The 18557-nt window shown below is 40.7% G+C and overlaps 1 protein-coding gene across 3 annotated transcripts in view; it reads left to right on the forward strand.

Moving 5' to 3' along the window:
• Positions 1-18557, forward strand: part of INPP5A (inositol polyphosphate-5-phosphatase A) — a 251249-nt gene that overhangs the window by 118462 nt on the left and 114230 nt on the right. For all 3 annotated transcript variants that reach the window (XM_074831614.1, XM_074831617.1, XM_074831616.1), the window contains exon 5: positions 15553-15616. In XM_074831614.1, the coding sequence (XP_074687715.1) occupies positions 15553-15616 (64 nt within the window). The remainder of the gene's footprint in view (positions 1-15552; positions 15617-18557) is intronic.

The raw sequence follows: 18557 nt of genomic DNA on the forward strand, positions 1-18557 counted from the left end.
TTGCTCCATGGCTTGCCAGAATTTAAAGAAAAAAACGTTCTTGTCTGTCAGAGCAATAGAACCTGCATGTCTATAACAAACTGCAAGTAAGTGTGCTAAATATTTTTTAAATGTTAATTAGTCAGGACCATGTTCCTTTAAAAATATGATTAGCTTAAAGCATTATACTATGTAAAACGGATATTTGTACAATTTGAGATACAGGTGAGGCTAGTTTGGGGCGCATAAGGAATGTCAGCATTTTGCTGAACTTCAGACCCAGGCTCAGCACTATGCCAGGAGTTTGCATCGGTGGTCCCAACAGTTACTTTAAAAATCTGAGTACAAGCAGAGTGCTTATAAATGTACAAAATGTACCATATTATGGAAATTTTAAACATCAATTAAAGCTTTTCTGTAATTGTCCACAGACATTGCATGCTCCAGTTGAATGACAGTAGGTAATTTGTAAACTGTTTAGGTTCATTGTTGGCCATCTCTTAGAATTGATTGTCCTTTAATTAACTTATATCTATCATGCATGTAATGTGATTCCCAATAAAAATTACAGAATTTTAATTGAAATTGAAAAGTTCTGAAAGGTAGAAATATAAATAATATGTATTATATATGTGCATACTTCAATTTACATGGACATTCTGAAGAGATTTTAATAACAAGGCAGGTTTTCCACATGATTTAATTATCAAGTGACTTGACTGAGTATTTAGATTAGGAGAGTATAATTTGGTTTATTTCATAAAGAAAAGCTTTACCTCTTCATGTCCTTATTGATTTGTCAATACTATTTAATGAGTTTCAGTTCTCAAAAGTTACATTAGTCAAAATACATCTTTTGGATTGATAAATGTAGCCTTATTTTGGAAATAAGACCACTTGAAAATGCTGAGCATAGTTTAAAATGAATTATCACAAAGTATTGCTCCTAAACGTACATGAAGACATGCAAAATGGCAGCAGGCATTCTGTTATTTTACATACAATTATTGTATGCAATTCCAGGAAAATTATTTTCAGTAATTCTGATATTTTCTTATGTTCACTAAAGCAAATATGCTGGATGTGTTTTCATTTATGCTTTGGTTTTAGTTTGCATACACTGAAAGTTTTTTTAGGATTCTTCCTAATTCAATTTTCATTATTTTTAGTAAGCTTCAACAAAGTAAGCTTCAATCATTATATTGCTGCTGCTTTGGTTTATGTCATTATACCTTTACGGAATCAGTGCAGCAACTGGTGTGAGGGGTGCAAGGGCTTATAAGATAATGTAAGTCCTATTGCTCTTCATTTCAATGAAGTGAAGCCTGTTAGGAAATAGTGGGTTTGGCCCCCTGTTAGCAATAGTAATGAAAAAGCATCTTTGTCTCCTGCTGAAATGGCATCTACAGTGTAAGAGTGAAGCGTCGTTGCACTGAATCAGGTTTATCTGCTCAGAGTGTCAGTGAAGTAACACCTCTGATTTTTGATAGCAACTCTGTATTAACGGCATTGGATAAAAGACAAAGAAAAGCTGTGAGAGACTTTTTCTATTTTTTTAAGGTAAAATATGTTGTATCAAGTTGGTAAAAGTCAGTAGAGATTCTGTTTTTCAAATATGGGCAATTGCTGTTCAATACATAACTGTAGTGATATAAATAGGCACGGAAACCCTTACTTTTTTGGTGGTCTTCTAGAGATTTCAGACTTTTTCTGCATGTTAAGTGAGGCCTGAGAATACAGGTTTAGGGAGGTGTTAGGAGGAGGGTTACAAGTGCGTTCCCCTCCGCCCAGGTACCGCTGCCGTCGCGCGGTGTCACAGAGACTTGGGATTTCTCTTGTACGTGTCAGACAGCTGCTGTTCTGCCATCCCGGGCTTGAGTTTCCAGTACAGCAGCACTGACAGGGAGCACAGCGGTTCGGGTTGTGTACACCGTCATCTGGAACCACCGAGGTGAGGGCTTGGCAGTGAGGACAGCTGTTTGCAGGGGCACGGGCTAGTGAATACACCGGGGCCTGGCTGTGGAGCAGTTCTGTGGAGCTGCTTCATGCAGGGCCACGCGGGTACGGGGTAACCTCCCAAGAACACGACCCAGCTCTGCTCCGCTCGCCCAGGCCCAGCTGAAGCGCCAGGCGCCGGTGCGGGGCTGCCCGGCAGCCGGGGAGAGGGGGCTGCCCTGGTCCTCCTCCCCTGCAACACAGCCGTAACCTGGGCGGCCCCGCGTAGGCCGAGGGAAGGCAGACTGCGTCCCCCGTGACACGGGTCATTCTGAGCATGGAAACCTGTGTCTTACAACAGGGCTTCTGTGCAGGGCAGCCCTCTGATGGTTTTTGCTCGCCTGCATAGTTATTTTTTCTCACAAAGGATGGAGGCTTTGTGCTTAATTCTAGCTTTGACTCCTATGATGGCTTCAGCGCTGTCATCAGCAGCTTTCCTGCACTGTAGAAGTTTGCCCTTAACAGGTGCTTGATTTGCAGCTGCATTACGCTCCCAACTGTATGGTTGCTTAGGAAGACTGCTGCACAGGTACCAGATCTTTGTAGCTGGGCCAAAAGCACAAGAGTAGTATAGTTTAAATTATTAATCCTAGTTTCTCCGCTGGCTCCAGTAGATTGCCACATCATTATGTTTCCCTACTTCTTCTCATGCAAGAACAAGAATCCAGTGATTTCGGTGTCCTCAAGGTTGATGCCCTTGCAAGAAGCTGTTCTCTCCCTCAAACCCATGTCCCTCTTTTAAGGCTGTCTTGTTACACGGCAGTTCATCTTTGTTATGGTAATTTAAAAATTTAACAGGTTTATTAATCCTGCAGAATTTATTATAGTCAAACATGAGATATTATTAAGTTGCTATTGTACGAAGCACTTACCCTCGCTGTTGGAATGACTTGTCCTCTGCATTGGCAGACGCAGAAACGTTCATTTTGTTTCCTAATTAGGAGAGCTGCAATCAGGAACTATGACAGAGTTCAGCTCCTCGGTGTACAGCATGCCAGGTTCCATAGTGCAGGCTTTATAAAATTCTCTTTAATTCAGGAACAGAATATCATTAACTTTGTAAGTGGATGAATACAATGGACAAGCAATTTAATTAACTTCTAACATTGGATGTTGGACAGGAGACAAAATGAAATTATGCACATATTTCTTATGCAGGCAGTCAACCTTGAAAGGGGCTTGATTGTGATGGGTCAGACAGGAGGACAGCTTTGTCCAATTATTTGATGTTTAGTCCTAGAATATGAAATTTGAAATTTGGTACTTTGTAAATCAATCATCTCTTATTTTGAGGCAGTTACAAAGGTTCTTTGAGATACAAAACAGCCGCCAGTGACTGTGACATGCTAAATACAACCTTTTACCACATGGTACTTTCCTATTTGGAGATGACCTGTATACTACTAAATGAAATGGGCATTAATGCCTCCTCATCAAATTGAATTTGCCATCTTGAGTGTATTATGTAAGAATATATCAATGAAATACTAAACTGGTTTAAAGTTTTTAAAATTAAAATTGTTTAGAGTCAAGTAAATGTGGTAAGAGTCATCCAGCTTACCAGTTTCCTACAAAATGAAGCACTTTTTTTTTTTAGTAGAAGAAAAATATGGTAAAATGTTAAACATCCAGCAGTCTCTCCCATCCAAGTTGCATCGCAGTTCCAGTAGCACTGCCAAAGGTGACCTGTGTCTCACATAGCGCAATCGGGAGGGATCGGTCACTGGTGGTGCAAGTGCAGCAGCGCAGGTCGGCCGCCTCGCCAGCTGCACGAGCAGTCAGGGGTTCAGCACAGCGTTTCTTTTCCTGCCTGCTGGCCCCGAGTGCTGTGCAGAGCTCTCCTGTGTAGGACTCATATGCTGACAGGAGGAGTGTGACAGGGTTTGACTGGTAGTGAAGGAGTCGCTGATTCGTAGGAGCAAAAAGACTGGAAGACATTGCCCTGGTTTTCTTGCTGCGTTCACATACGTCTGTCAGGTTTTGCTTCAGAACTAGTCAGGATTTTTGCCCTCACAGCCAGCTCCCTTCTGCCCTCGCAGATCAGGAGAAGGTTCCCAGAAGGATATTCCATGTTCTCGGTCTCTTTATTGTTATAGGATACCTGTAACTAGTCTAGATTAATTTCTGCTCAGTCTGGATCTGCTTTGTCCTGTGTCAGTGTTGTTCCTCAGCATAAATAGTTCTTTCCCTTTCCCAGTGCTGCTCCTCATTTGCAGCTTTCCCTTGTTTTGCTGGGATACAGAGTCAGCCTCTTTTAGTCACTTCTTGTCTGCCAGGATCACCCTCTCTAATCCTGATGGCCCTTTCCCAGCACAGTCAAACCTTTTACGTAGGCGATCAGAATTGTTAATGTGGTTCCAGATGATGAACTGTCATCGTGCTCTACCACTGCAATAATGCTTTTCTGACGACGGCCGTGTCTCGTGCTGAGATCACTTCTGCCTTTTCCCAGCAGCACCCCTTTGGCGGTTTGTGTGCTGCCCTCACTCATGCAGTATGGGGCGGATTGAAATATATGGGGATAAGAAATAAATTTCTCGAAGTGCTACTTTGGTCTCTGTTGCTATTGGTTACACTCCTAAAATGATTACAAAAATAAATGTGAAATAGAATGTAGAATTTAGCTTGCTTCCTGAAAAACAATGTTCTGCACTTTTGTATTATCTTCTGCAATCTGAGCTCAAGCTCAGTTTCTTGAAGTTCGTGAAGTGTTACCAATATCCACTGGTTAAATCTGGCTCTTTGTACAATATTTTGAGCTCTGTTTATCAAGAGCGTATAACTGCCTGGGGAATATTTTTGGCTCTCCACGAGGTCTAATACTGAAATAACCATTAAATATTTAAGCATTTAATTGCATTTCTCTCTTTAAGTACACTTATGCTTATCCTGTCTGCTACGCTTGCAGATAGAAATCAGATTTTATTTCTCTCTCTCCTCATCCCGAAGAGCCGGTGAAGGTTCAGAGCAGTACAGGGTACTTTGTTCTGGCTTTGAAGGCACTGGTGGAGTCCTCAGCAGAGTTTTTGTCTATTTGATCGCACGCACTTCTTGCTGTCAGGCCCACTAAAAAGTTGTAGGGGCAAAATTTAGAGTGTGGCCCTGAATTACAGTTTTGAATCCTGTATTCAGACAACCTCTGTTTCATATTGGTGCGGAGCCAAGCTGTGTGCCTCTTATCCTGATTGGGGGCCTCTAGAGTGCTTGTGTAATAGAAATATTAAATAACAGTGTGATGAATGACTTTGTGAAGGTTCTACTTTGAGTTCAGGAATATTGATAAGTTGCCTTCTTTTTAACTGTTCAGCATACATACACTTCCCTTAACTCATGTTGGCTCCTTGGTCTGTCAGTAATCTTGGTTTTAAGCAAAAGAACCTCTGTATGATTTTTTTTTTTAATTGAATTGATTTGTAATTAAAACATTAAATCTTCTTGTGAAATACGTCAACATCAAAAGTGGTATTAAATATTCTTTGTCAGTGCGGTGTAGGTTGTGTATGGATTATAAACATAGCTATGTTTATACATAGCTCAGATTTTTGTATTTGTTAATCTTCTCTTTTTAAATTAACTAGTCCCAAAGAATCTTTTAAAATTGTATATGATTTTTCATTTGCTATATAGATGCAGTAAAGAAATTATAAAGAAAAGGTAGCAGAGGGGGATCATGTTAGCTGAAGATCACTCATTTTGTTAGTCTTCAGTACAGGAAAATGAAAGCTCCTGGGACTTAGGTTTTTTTTCTGAAAATGTACTATTGATGGTTGCTGTTAGCAAAGAGATCTCTCTGAGGTATCCACAAAGACCAGGCTGCAAACAAGTTATTTTTTTATGATGGTGTCTTGATTAAGCATCTAAATGACTTGGGATTTAGATATCTTGGAATGTTTAAAACAGTTACTCCAGTCTGTCATGTAGACAGGTCACAGGCTTTTTAGAAACCTAAAGAGAGAAGTCCATTTGCAAATATCTAAATCTTGGTAATGAGTCTAGAAATAAATAGTACAAGTTATAAAACTAAACACTAATGGATCAGTTGTTTCCTTAATTACATTTAATTCAACTATTATAAAAACAAAATCATAATTTATTTTAGAATTATTTGGATTTTTTAGTAGTAAATTTATAGTGACTATTCCTCTTGATAGTTGTTATTGGTCTCACATAAAAGAACTGTTCTGAAGAAATAAGAAGAGGGAGCAGATCTAGATGTTAAAAGTACGTCTGGCGCTGCTAAACTACCACTTAACAGGAAAGATCGTGGCATTGAGATTAGTTGAGGATGGTTAGAAATCACACTGCATGTTCTGACAGCTCACTGAAGCTGTAAACATGGAAAGCGTGAGGTTATTCATCTGGTACAAAGTAGTCGGAAGTGTCACTTCACTGCCTAGCTGCAACAGTACAGCTGAGAGTCAGTCTGAGAGGCTGGCAGGTCTGTAAAGTAAATGGATTACAAACAGATCAGAACTTTTTAAGTCAAAACCATCATGTGGAAATTAATCTAGAAATGCAGAAGTATCTTTGCAGGTATGTGTCTAATGTAATTATAGTAGACAAATGACCAGGATTTGGGTAGACCTAGTGCTAGATACCCTTTTTTTTCCCCCACTAGCTGTACCAGCAGGCTTCTGCAGCATTGACTTAATTCAGAAATAGTCACTGGAGAAACTGTTAGAGTGCTAGCAATTTTGCAGGCAGGTTGTGGTACTGTGAGTTGCCTCTTTACAACATAGGAATGTTTATATGGTGATACGTAGCACTGGTTTAGGTTTTACAGAGTGAGAGTCTTCAGCACCAATCCTGCCAGTGGTTTTACTCTTCTGAAGTGAATAATTAATTCAATTTGCTTTAATGAGAGTATCATGTGTAACTAAGCAGATACTTTTAATACAGACCAAGTTACAGTACGCTGAGTTTGTCACCAAGTATTTGGAGCCTGCTCACTTTTACACTTTATTAAAGGTGTAATTATTCAAATCCTGTTGAAGTTAAGCTGATACCTGTGTTTGAGGTACAAAGCTGCAAAATAGTGCGTAATTGTTTGAAATGGTCTGGTTTGGGCTCCGGCTGTCTGCACGTCAGGTAGACGAGGCCTGTTTGGGGGGAAGCTCAATAGCAGTTTAATTGTATGTACTTTAGCTGATAAGTCTAATTCAGGAAATGATAAATTGCTGGACACCTAATTTGTTTGCAAATAAAAAGTGATAGACTATTTTATAATGAGTTGATCTGTGTACCCAGCCTGGTTTTTTAAGCTGGAATGAATAATAGACATTTAACGTTAATTTAGCTATACTGGATCGAGTAGCCTACGGACAGATTTGACAAGCATATACTTTAACATTGCTCATTATTTGTAGTTACTTTGTCGGTCGCTGTTTAGATGTATTAGAACCAGTCAGTCCTTGCATTGTGCCCTTTCTTCATTTCTTCGAAGATGACAGTTGTATAAAAATTAACTTTTTTAAGGCAAACTAGGGGCAGGTGTTTTCGCAAAGTGTCTCTAAACTGCCACAGAAATCCAGGGCAGCCTGCGGCTTGTTTCCTAGCAGAACTTTAGAGCCGTTCTGCTGTCGCCATTCCCTGTGGCAGCGTACCCCACACCGCGGTGGCGGAGGGACAGCCAGGCGCTTCCTCCATTACCGAGCAGTGCCCTGGGCCTGCTGTGGCCCCGGGGAGACAGGTGGGACGGTCCCCCCCAGGCAGGGCCCTGCCCAGGCCGGCTCCGGCCCAGGCTATGGGCCTGGGGCCCGGCAGCGTTGGCCTGGCTGGGGAGGTGGCGGCGAGGCGGGTGCCCTCACCGCCACCCGGGGCCTGCGACCCCCGCTCCAGGGAGGCCAGGGGGAAGTTTGGGCCTGCGCCATTTCTTATCTCGGGTTTTTCTGTTTGAAGTCTCTTAAACTTCATTGTGACATAAATGAATCCAGATAAGGTGTCCCTGTATATAGTACACAGTAACAGTGCTTTTACGTAAAATTATTGTCCTCCTGTCTGGAGTTGCTGCAACTTCTCATTTGCTGTGTTTCCCCTGGCTGAAATGTGGCAGCTAATAGACTCCATTTTACTAATGGGAAACTAATATGTGCTCTTGATGTTCAGGTTTATAAATATGTAAAATATTTTTTTAATTGTTGTTAGCAAAACAGGCAGGTAATCAATAATATCAGGCGTGACAAACACGCTGTTGACATACAGCATAGCCAAAAAGACTGGTAAGAGATAAGGGCTTCCTGTCAGCAGTGCCCCACGCTAATTAATATTCAGACATTGTCATGTTCAATGATAAATGAATTCCTTGAGCTATATTGATATAGTAGGTTAAACATTGAAAAAGTTGGGTTGAACTTTGACTTTAAATATTCATTAAAGCTAATTATGGATTTTATGACTACATGAATTACAGTTTCTGTGTCATCATTGGCAATTTATTTTAAATTTATTTAAAGCAATCTTTATATATTAACTTTATCGCATTTAGTGAGGTAATGCAGTAAATGTTTACTCTGTACAGTAATTAAACTTTTATTCAGGTATTTCCTTTATGCATTAAATTTCCACAGTGGAAATGACGTACTTCAAACAGAAATTATGCCAACTAGCTGTTAAAAAAAAAATTATAGCTGTTTAAATCTTCAGACTTTCGTGGCGAGATTTCTGTATAATGAAAGGAATATGCTTTTAGTAATGCCAGATGTGTGATCCATCACAACCAATTTGTTTATCTTGCCATCAGTACCAGTTTTTCCAGATGAGTTTTTGGCATGGAATAGTGAAAGAAATCTCCAATACTGCACGGAGTATCATTCTGGAACCTAATTAAAAGCAGTGAACATTTAATGTCAGTCTACTAACAGGGAGAAAATACCTAGTTTTTCCTCCATAATACATTTCTGGGGGGAGATGCAAAGCTCTTCTAATTAATGTGTGCTGACTGTAAGTTAAATTTCACTGTCTGTTTCTACAGCCGGCAGTACAGTTCTGTATGCGCGTGTGGTAAGAATGGTCAGGTACTTCTGCTAGTCCTGAAAAAAGGCATTTGGTTAATAACAGTATTGCTGTGAGATAATCGCCTGGCCTTTTCACCGAGTTCCTGAACGTTTCCGTAAGGGCCGTTCTCACAAAAGCTTTCAAAAGCTAGCATGTGTTTGTGTACTCTACAATTAGTGGTTGCGATACTGAAAGAGTTTCTAGGAGTGCAGAGAGGAAATTTTCCCTAGTCTACCTGTAGGATTTTGTGTGCAGGTCTAACTATTTGATTTTAGGAGTGTTAACACAAAGCTGTTTAGTTACAACGTATGGTGGAGACAGAAGAACAATTGGCAATCAGTTTTAACATTCTTGTGCGTTTCTAAGCTGCTTGGCCAAGCTAAAAATTACTATTGTTCAAGACTGCCCTATCTGACTTTTCACTTTGATGCTTTCTGCTCTTTTAGTTAGGGTGTATATATATTTTCATGCCTATTTACGACGCTTAAACTTCTCTATGAAGCAAAATGTCAATAAATTTAAATAGAGCCAGCAGCAGTGACTGTGTGGTATTTCCTCATGGCTACGGGTATTACTTTGCATTGTGTATATACTTAGGGGAATAACTAGGCGACTCAAACTCTGATGAAGCCCTTCCTATTTTGTCAGCTCCTGGCTTTGCCAGGAGGGGAAAAGGGCTGTTCAGTCCAGAGGATTACACGTGCGGTGTCTGTGACCACCTGCGGTCAACAGGTTGTGTTGATCTTCCTGAACTTTTAGGAACTTCGGGTATTACTGAATACAAGGTGATTTTGATAGAGCTACAGACCCAAAGGTTGACAGGTTGGCCTAACAAATTAAGAACTTCCTGATCTGAGCCTAACTGTGAGCTGTCTACTCATCACTCAGTGGCAGGGCTACTGAAATACAGTCTCCATGACTGTCTGTGTTTGCAGACTAACTGGAAAATCAGGCAGAGAAGAGCATGGGTGCTCCCTTCGTTTCATTGCAGTGGGCCACCACGCGTAGAGCAGAGCGTGTCCCGTCCCACAGTACCGCTGCGGTTCGGGTTCAGCGTGGCTGGCAGGGGCTTGTCGCGCTGTGTCTGAGCCCAGATCTCAGGCGGGCAATTGCTCTGAACGCTTGAGGTGGAGTCAGCAGATCATCCACTCAGGGGTAACTGCGGCGCTGTCTGGGGGGGGCCGCATCTGCGGAACGTGCATGCTCCCTGACTGTACGGCAGAGTCAACAACGGTGACCCTCAGGGCATGTTATTTTTCAGGCTTCTACTCTAGAAAGACTGTCGTAAAGAGGGCTTAAATATTTGCAGATTCAGTGATTCACTGTTCTACAGTCACTGACTGATGTAGCAGAAACTGAGAAAGTACAGTACAACACATAACACAGCTTCTGAGGCTGCATTTTAGTGAAAACACCTGCTTACAGATGGCATAGAATTTGTGCTAACAGCAGAAGTAATCCATTTCAACAATCTTTAAAGTTTGCTTTCTTTATGTTCGAAATTTTTAAAAGTTGAACTGTTTGGGGTGGTTTATAATTTGTAATGTGTTTCTGTGTAATATTACTTAGATACTGTAGGTGCTACTGCTACTGTATGTGCCACTACTTCTTTTTCCAAAAAATATTGAAATTTTAAATAAGAAAATAAAGCAAAGTTCTAAACTTTGAATTAATATAATTTAACTTTATTGTTGAACTGTCATTTCATGAGAAATAAATTGAATTAACATAATCTCCTCAATAAAGGGCCTAGGCATTACGCCCTGAAAAAAAGTTTCATTTTACTTATATTTCATTGTGTTAGGGCAGTGAATTATAACTGCACTCTTGTCATTTTTACAAGTTAACATTTATGTACATATGATCAAGGCTATAACAATGCGGAAGATCGTGATAGCTGTAATTTCCATTCCATTATAGTTTTGTTTCTTTTCAATGGCATGTTTAGAATTACAAGTCGAAGCCTATCTTAATGGTAGTAGTATCAGTTCCTGAAACTACCATGTTACTTAATCGCTATCAGAGTTCCTTGTGCACAATTAGTTGGCGCTCAGTGCTACAAATGTAGACTATCAAACCAAACTTTTGCTGCATAATTCTTCAAAATCAGTTTTTAAAAATCAGATTAAAACTGTAAGAAGTCAACCAGTGAGCAAATCAGGATGGTCAGAAATAAAGTTGTAGGTTGAGCACAAGTGACAGTACTATTTTTAATGGAATTACGGCATCTAAATAAGACAGTTTTTAGAGCATCCTGATTCTTCTGCATTTATTTATTGTCATGTTACATAGAGAAGCTTCAGAATTCATAATCCTGTCACCTAGACTGAAATTTTCACCTGTCTTTAAAATTATCTGTGCCTGATTTGGATAGGTCGCTATTTCCAAATATTTATTTTTAGTTAGCCTTACATTTCCAACTCAGCTGTGGCAAGAGGAATTCCAATGAGAATAAAGGGGGAAAAGTTTACACCAAAGGTGGTCAAACGACTGAAACAGGCTTCAGCAGGGGAGGCAGTCTCCGACCCTGGAGGCTTTCGAATCGTCTGGGTGGTGCCCGGAGCAGCCCCGCTGCCACCCTGCTTTGGGCAGGGCTTGAGCTGGAGAGCTGAGCTCCCTTCCAGCCTGCACGGTTCTACTGTCCTAGATCATGTGAAAAAGAAAAGCTCTCATAAAACCAGTATTTAGATGTTACAGGTGGGCTGAACTGGCCACACATTACTGACCTAGCCCAGGATTTCCCACTCCAGGATCCCATTTTCAGTTGCTTTTAAATTTTTCAGACTTGAGGCATTTGGGATGATATTTTCCAGATACTTGTCGAGGCTCATTTTTTTTCTTCTGAAGACCATATAAGGAGCTGAAATGAAGCTGTATCCTTATACTGAGTTCTTAAAGAATAATATTATATAGCAAAGTGTCATATTTTGCCCTGTGCATTGAAGAAAGAGATGGACCAGCTGGGAAGAATTCAGAAAGAGTAGGAGAGGGGAGAATGACTCAAGTCTACACACATGACTTCAGTGCACTCTATTAAGTTAATAATAGCTTCTGGTAAAATAGACTTATCATGTTTAACTAGATTTTATAACTGAGAACTCATCCAGCTGTTCATACTTTCCTTTTCTTTATAATATAAGGTGTGTGTGTGTGTATATATATATCAAATTCAAATTATTTAAATTTGAGGTAATAGATTGTAAGCTTTTATCTAAGGTCAGCTCTCTAAATGAATAAGCAGGTAAGAGCTCAACTGTAGTGTCCTTCCACTCAGAAGTACTGTACTTCATAATTGATCACACTGATTTCAGTAGGATAAGAACTGCGTGTATATAAATAAATTTTTTCAAGTACAACAATTGAATTTTGCCTGTACTTGCATGTGATTTTAAGACTTTTATCTAGTTTTAGCTCTCTGAGAGACAAGATGCACTTTTCTCTACAAAAAAACTCTGTAAACATACTGCTATTTAAGAATAATCTCTTGCTTTTAAAATCCAAAGGCAGAGTATAGTGAAAGTTTAGCTTGAGACAGCAGCATTTTCTGTTGCTAATGACACTTTCTTCAGTTGGAAATTAAATATCAGGTGGCAATGTTTTTATCTTGTATCAGGATTATTTTTTTTTCTGGCAGTGTGTCCTTGCCGCAGGATAGTTAACCTTGAGTCCTCTACAAGAGTGTCTCCTGCATTTTCTTATTTGCCTCCTCCACGTTATAAAAAAGAAAACCAAAGACCTAAAGGAAGCTGACTGGGTCGCAGGGAAGTGTGCTCATCAATTAAATGTGTGACAGTGTTTTCTGTTGGATGGACTAATATGTCAAGCAGATGGGCAGGACCTCATGTTTGTGCTTTTGACAAATCAGCAAATGTTTAATCTCTGGATGTGCAGCATCTCATAAATAATGCAGCAGTCACTGAACCAAAACACTGCTCTGCCAGGAGGGTCTCTGTTGCTATAGGAGAAGACGACAAAATGAAACTAAATCATCTTTTTTGTTTAATGCATTGCTTCTTTTAAACTTCTCAATAAGTGTTTATGTAGTGGCAGGCTGCTTCCCGCCCCCCCCCCCCCCCCCCCCCCCAACTTCTGTTGAGTGCATCGGATGCATTTAAAGGCTCATCATGGTCTCATTTAAAATTTACACATTTTTTAATATTTTGCTATAAGGTATGTTTACACTACTTTTGTCTTTCTCACTTGATTTTTCTCTACTCTCTTCTAATATATATAATAAAATAATAATTATATATATAATAAAATTTATGTAATAAAACAGTATGTTAAATGACTGTGAAGAAGTAAAAGCGAGCAGTGAGCTCACAGTACGTATGGGTGAAATCTTGGCAAAGCTTCCGTGATGTAAATGGAGCCAGGACGGGACCATCTTGGCCCAGGCACCCCGGGTTAGCAGCCTTCTGCTCCATGGAGGGTCACGGCTGAGGATACGGGGAAAAAGCTGGAGCAGGAAGGCAAAGAGGACTGTCCCTGTTAAGGAAACTGTAAGTTTCAGGATAGGGAAAAATTATGTCCAGCTGTGTCAGGAGGTTGTAGAAGCCTCTTCTGCAGAGGTTCTTAGGTGCAAGTTAGAAAATCGTTTGTCAGCATGGCCTAAATTTGTAACTTGCAAACCCTGGAAAATGTTCTGGTGGAGGAGGAACAGTCCCTGCTATGATAATAGGGTTGTCTTTCTGTGTGCCTCAGGAACAGGCTAGCTAAAACGCCTGGGTCTGGGAGGCGCTGGGTCTGTGGGGGTGGCAGGTGCCGGAGCAGAGGAGGCCTGGCCAGCTCTCCTGGCCTGCACGCCCGCAGTGTTCCTTCCCCGGGGTCTGCACGGGCAGGCTGCTGCCGCGTGGCCTGTCTGAGAACCACCCCTGGGCTAGGTGGTCCCTCGCACCTCAGATCTTCATTTCTTCGTTTTACTTGCACGAGACAGTGTGATCGCAGCAAGCGTGGTTTTCACTCGGCTGTGACGCGTTGTTTGGAGCACGGTGCCGTTAGTGCCGGTTGCCGCTGAGTTCGCTCAGGCCCTCTCTAAATGAGATCCCAGAACTTTGAGGGGGTACCCAGAAAATGAGGGATATATCATTGTTAGACATGGGAAGTTTGGAGTGGATTTCCTCATGTCTTATGGGAACTCTGTGGCAGAGAAAAGGGTCCTAAAATCCACCGCAGGCTGACTGCCCCTCTCAGCAGCTGGAGAGCACGCCCTGTGCTGCGGTCAGTCTGGAGATCAACGCCATTTCAGCTCATGTCCGCGCTGGGACCAACATGCTTGTGCCTCTGCAGCGAAGGGGCACGCTTCGGTGGTGTCCTGAGCAAAGGTGCTGTCTTTAGTAATGCACTGAGGATTAAAATCTTGGAAATCTTCAGAAACCAGGAAAGGACTTAGGTATTTGGAAAGAAGAGGCACTAATATTTTGCTGACTACAGGTGGACTTTGGTATGCTTTTATAATCAATTTGCTGAGGTGGGAGTTGATAAACTTTTCCGAATGCAGTAGAGATTGCTTCTATGTTTACATGCTTTACTCAGACATGGACTAATCATTAAAATGGTAACAGAATTCCGTAGTTGGATTAGGTCACTGTTTTGAAAAAAACCTAGGGAGAATAGTTGCTCAGGACTAGATCAGCAGAGGAGTTATAAGTCCTATCTAAATCGAACTATGAACGCGTAGTATTTTATTTTCAATAGTAAAATTTTTCAGGTATTGCCATGGGCACTAAACTCTACTTCTGCTTATACTTGGAAACACGTCAGTTCTGCCAGTGTCAAGAAACTTAACGAATTCAAACATGTAATCCCCTCTGCTAGGTAACTGGATATTCTTTCTCTTTGGGTCAGCGCATCATGAGAAAATACTTGTCTCTGCAGGCTTCGCACCAAAGCTGGGAGTAGCAGTTGCCCTCCAAGGGTGGCTAGCAGAGTGGGCATACTGTGCTGTTCAGTTGTTATGATTGTTGTCAGAACACTTATGAACAGGGAAAGCTGTAAAAGCGCATACAGATATTCCCAACACTCCTGTTAGATTGTCAGTGTTATGCTTGCTCTGCAGCCGAGGAAGTCACTCACTCTGCACGGTGCAGACGGAAGACGGAGAACCTGTGCCTGGCTCTCAGGAGCTATGGCATCTCCCAGCCCTTCCCTTGTTTCTCTGCTGCAGCCTCCAAAAGCATTTGTTTTGCTCTGGAAGTGAAGCAGAAATTGCCAGACTTTTATAAAAGAGTTGTGGGGATGTGTGATGTGTTCAGAAAGGTATTTGTCTGTATTACTAATTGCATCCATCCATTTGGTATTTCTAATCGTACACCTGGTAATTGTGCCCTTACCATGTTTAGTCAGCTGTTAAGGATCATCTTTATAATGGCTTATGAACCTTTAGAGAAGCAACAAAGGAAATTAATGTGTTTATAGATCTTAGAAAATGTAAAAAATAGTAAATTTATTTATTAGCATTTAATTTCTTCTGTTTTTTTAATTGGGAAGCATGATACTTTTTTTGGCTTTTATAATTTTCAGGAAGCATGATACTTTTTTGTTTTTTTATAATTTCTTATTTTATTGTTGGGGTTTTTTTTACAGGCTCTAGGAAGCTTTTACTTTCTTCATGAATCTTTGAAAAACATCTACCAGTTTGATTTCAAAGGTAAGCAAAGGAATTAAATGTTAATTGTCACTTGGCTTTATACATCAAGGCAGCTTTCTGTCATCTTTTCTGGTAGTGCTGCCTAGCAGCTTTTCCATGCTGTGCAGACTTCTGTATAATGCATGCAGGTCCATTGATGACAGATGTTACTTTTCTTACCTTTTATAGACCTCTTAGAAGAAATCAGTGGGCTGGCCACAGGTTGAAAACTGGTGCATTAATCATTCCTGTGCAGATGGACCTTTGGATCCATAGAGATCCCTGATGATTTCAGAAGAACTCTGAATGGCCACAAGGTTCTTCCATGTAGATCAGATATAGGACCAAGACCTTAAATGTCCAACAGCAATGGTCATTTTGCAAAGCAGCTGAGGTAGATTTATGGCTTAAATTACTTTGGAGCAGTACAGGTCAGTAGGAGGGTGTCATTGTTTTAACCCCCATCGATCCATCGGGTTGGAGGTCTTGCTAAATCTCAGAAGTTTAAAAGTAATGCTAGGCTATGTACATTAAATATTAGAGACACCATAGAAAATTATTAAATGCTTCCTGAGGTGTATATAGAAAAGATTATATAAAATTTATGTTATTTCAGTTGAGAACTGACTGTACATTAAATACAAAAATCTTCTGAGCTTCACTTAGCTTTCTGAGCTGAATCACATTAATGCTACATCTAGCATCCCATTAATTTGAGACACTGTTGAAATGGTGGTAACTATGGAGTGAACTAATTGTCTTAATTATATAGATTCATTATTTTTGTTCTCAGTAGAGACAGATTCTCTCTGCTCATGTAATTGAGGGTACAGGGTCTTCCTTCCCTGAAATATTTGAACAGTAGTTCTATGTATATAGCAATTCAGGTTCTGACCAACATAAGTCCTCCTGTCATCACTGGTTTCAATGCTGAAGGAAAGTTTTAGCTGTAATATCATAGGCAGTTCAGAGTGGATTTTATTTCTGAGAGACCATACTGGAAAACTCAATAGTGATGTAGGGACTTCTAATGAGAGGTTGTACCTAGCCGTCCTCCCAGACTAGAACAGCTTTGCAGGCACTAAGTGACAACAGCATTTTCAGATTAACTGTGTTCAGGTGTAAACATCAGAGGAGACTGTCATTGCCCGTGCAGCCGGGTGTCACCCCCATCCCTGGGCTGAGCAGCCTGCTGCTCCGCCGTTGTTAGGAGCTGTGCATTCATTGTGCCACGTGATGGCAAGGTGAGTGTCAGTGGTAGTGAGCTGTATCTGCACACCTAATTCCTGAGGCCATACTTCATCGAGCCAGCGCTGGAGGACCAGCAGCTTCGCTCTGAATTCCACCTAAAGTTCCCTCCTGCTGGTCACAGACAAGAGGTGTCCTGCTCTGGCAGCATCTGACAGAGGGAAAGGACAACTGGTTTAGGAAAAGAGGAGTGTTCTGCATTTATTAATCGTTGATTGACAGTTTATTTGCTACTGTACGTCTTTTAAAAGAAAATGTAAGAATTAAAAAAAAGTGAGAAAATGGAAGGAAGAAGTGTAGGGGAAAATAATCGACACCAAAGAAATAAGCAGATACTTGTTCCAGAAAATAGACACTTTAAATGTTCGCTGCTTCCTTTTGCTCCTCAGAACCTTAGCGAAGCCAGATGGGGTGCGAACCGTGCACATAAAGATGTGTTTGGCCCAGTCATCACTTGGAAAGAAAAAACTCCTAATAAAAATCCAAGGAAAGCAGGTGCTACACTGAATCAGTGTTGTAAGTCACCCACTGCGCTCTTAATGTAGAGCAGAATCAGTCTCCCAGTGTAGTGTTTGTAAAATATGACCCTGAAGGCTCCCATCTTTCAGAGGAAATGTAAAACTTGCCTCTTCTCTCATGACTATTGACATTTTCACAGTGTATTAAGCTCTTAAATCAGAGGAAAAATCCAAATGGATACAAACGTTCTCTGCACAAAAATCATTATGAAATTCTGGTTCTACTCAAAAGCATGCAAAAAATAGGTGTTTATGTACAATTCAATATTCCTGTAACATCACTGTGTCTTTTCAAAATTCGCTGCACAGTTGGATGTGACTGAATGCAGTATTTGGGGAAAAAAAGGTTGTCTCTGTTTTTCAGTTCTCAGGAAGACATATTTGAGCTGTAAAATGAGAACAATTTTCTCCTACAGCCTCACATTGTTTGCTACAGCACAGAAAGTGTTGGACTATTTTTACAGTGGTCAGAGGCCCAAAAGTTTGCTGGCAATTTAAACGATTGCCAGGCTACGTGTTCTAAAGGGCCGTCGTCTGGCAGAGGAGTTTGCTGACCAGGGTATTAGGCCAGTTTCAGTCTACTGCTTTGGTTTACAGAGAGAATCTCATTTTCTCTGGTGTGAAATCAGAAATAGTGCAGCAGTATTTTTACTTGGAGGTACATGAGAAGGCATGCTTCTTCCCTCCTGTGTTTGCTTCTCAGCAGTCATGTGAATGAATCACTGGTTCATCTTCAGCACTGATGTTAACGTGCGTTGGTGGCTAAGTGCCTCCTTTCTGCCAAAAGCTGACCTTTTATTTAGGTTCTCACAGCAGAAGCCTTCAGTCCTTACAGTTCTGCCAAATTCTTTCTGTATCCTGAATGACATCGGGATGTTTTTGCTGACACTGTTAAACTTACTGAAAGAGGCACATCCATCTGTGATCTACTTAGGATGATGCCGCATCAGTTTATCAGGGTATTTGTTTAGTCTTCCTGTGGGAGCCAGATCTCAAAGTGATTGGCACATAAAGAATGATACTTTTTTTTTCCCCCCTGAAGGTATATTGCTACATTACAGTAAATGCTTCCTCAAATTATATAAAATACTTTATCTGGACAACTTAAATGATCATGGTTTGTATTGCTTGGTATATTTTCACCAGATATCCAGTAGAACTGGACAGTTCAGGGCTCTTGATAATTGTTTTGGAAC

Source organism: Strix aluco, chromosome 7 (assembly GCF_031877795.1).
Source record: "Strix aluco isolate bStrAlu1 chromosome 7, bStrAlu1.hap1, whole genome shotgun sequence".
Classification (NCBI taxonomy): Eukaryota; Metazoa; Chordata; class Aves; order Strigiformes; family Strigidae; genus Strix; species Strix aluco.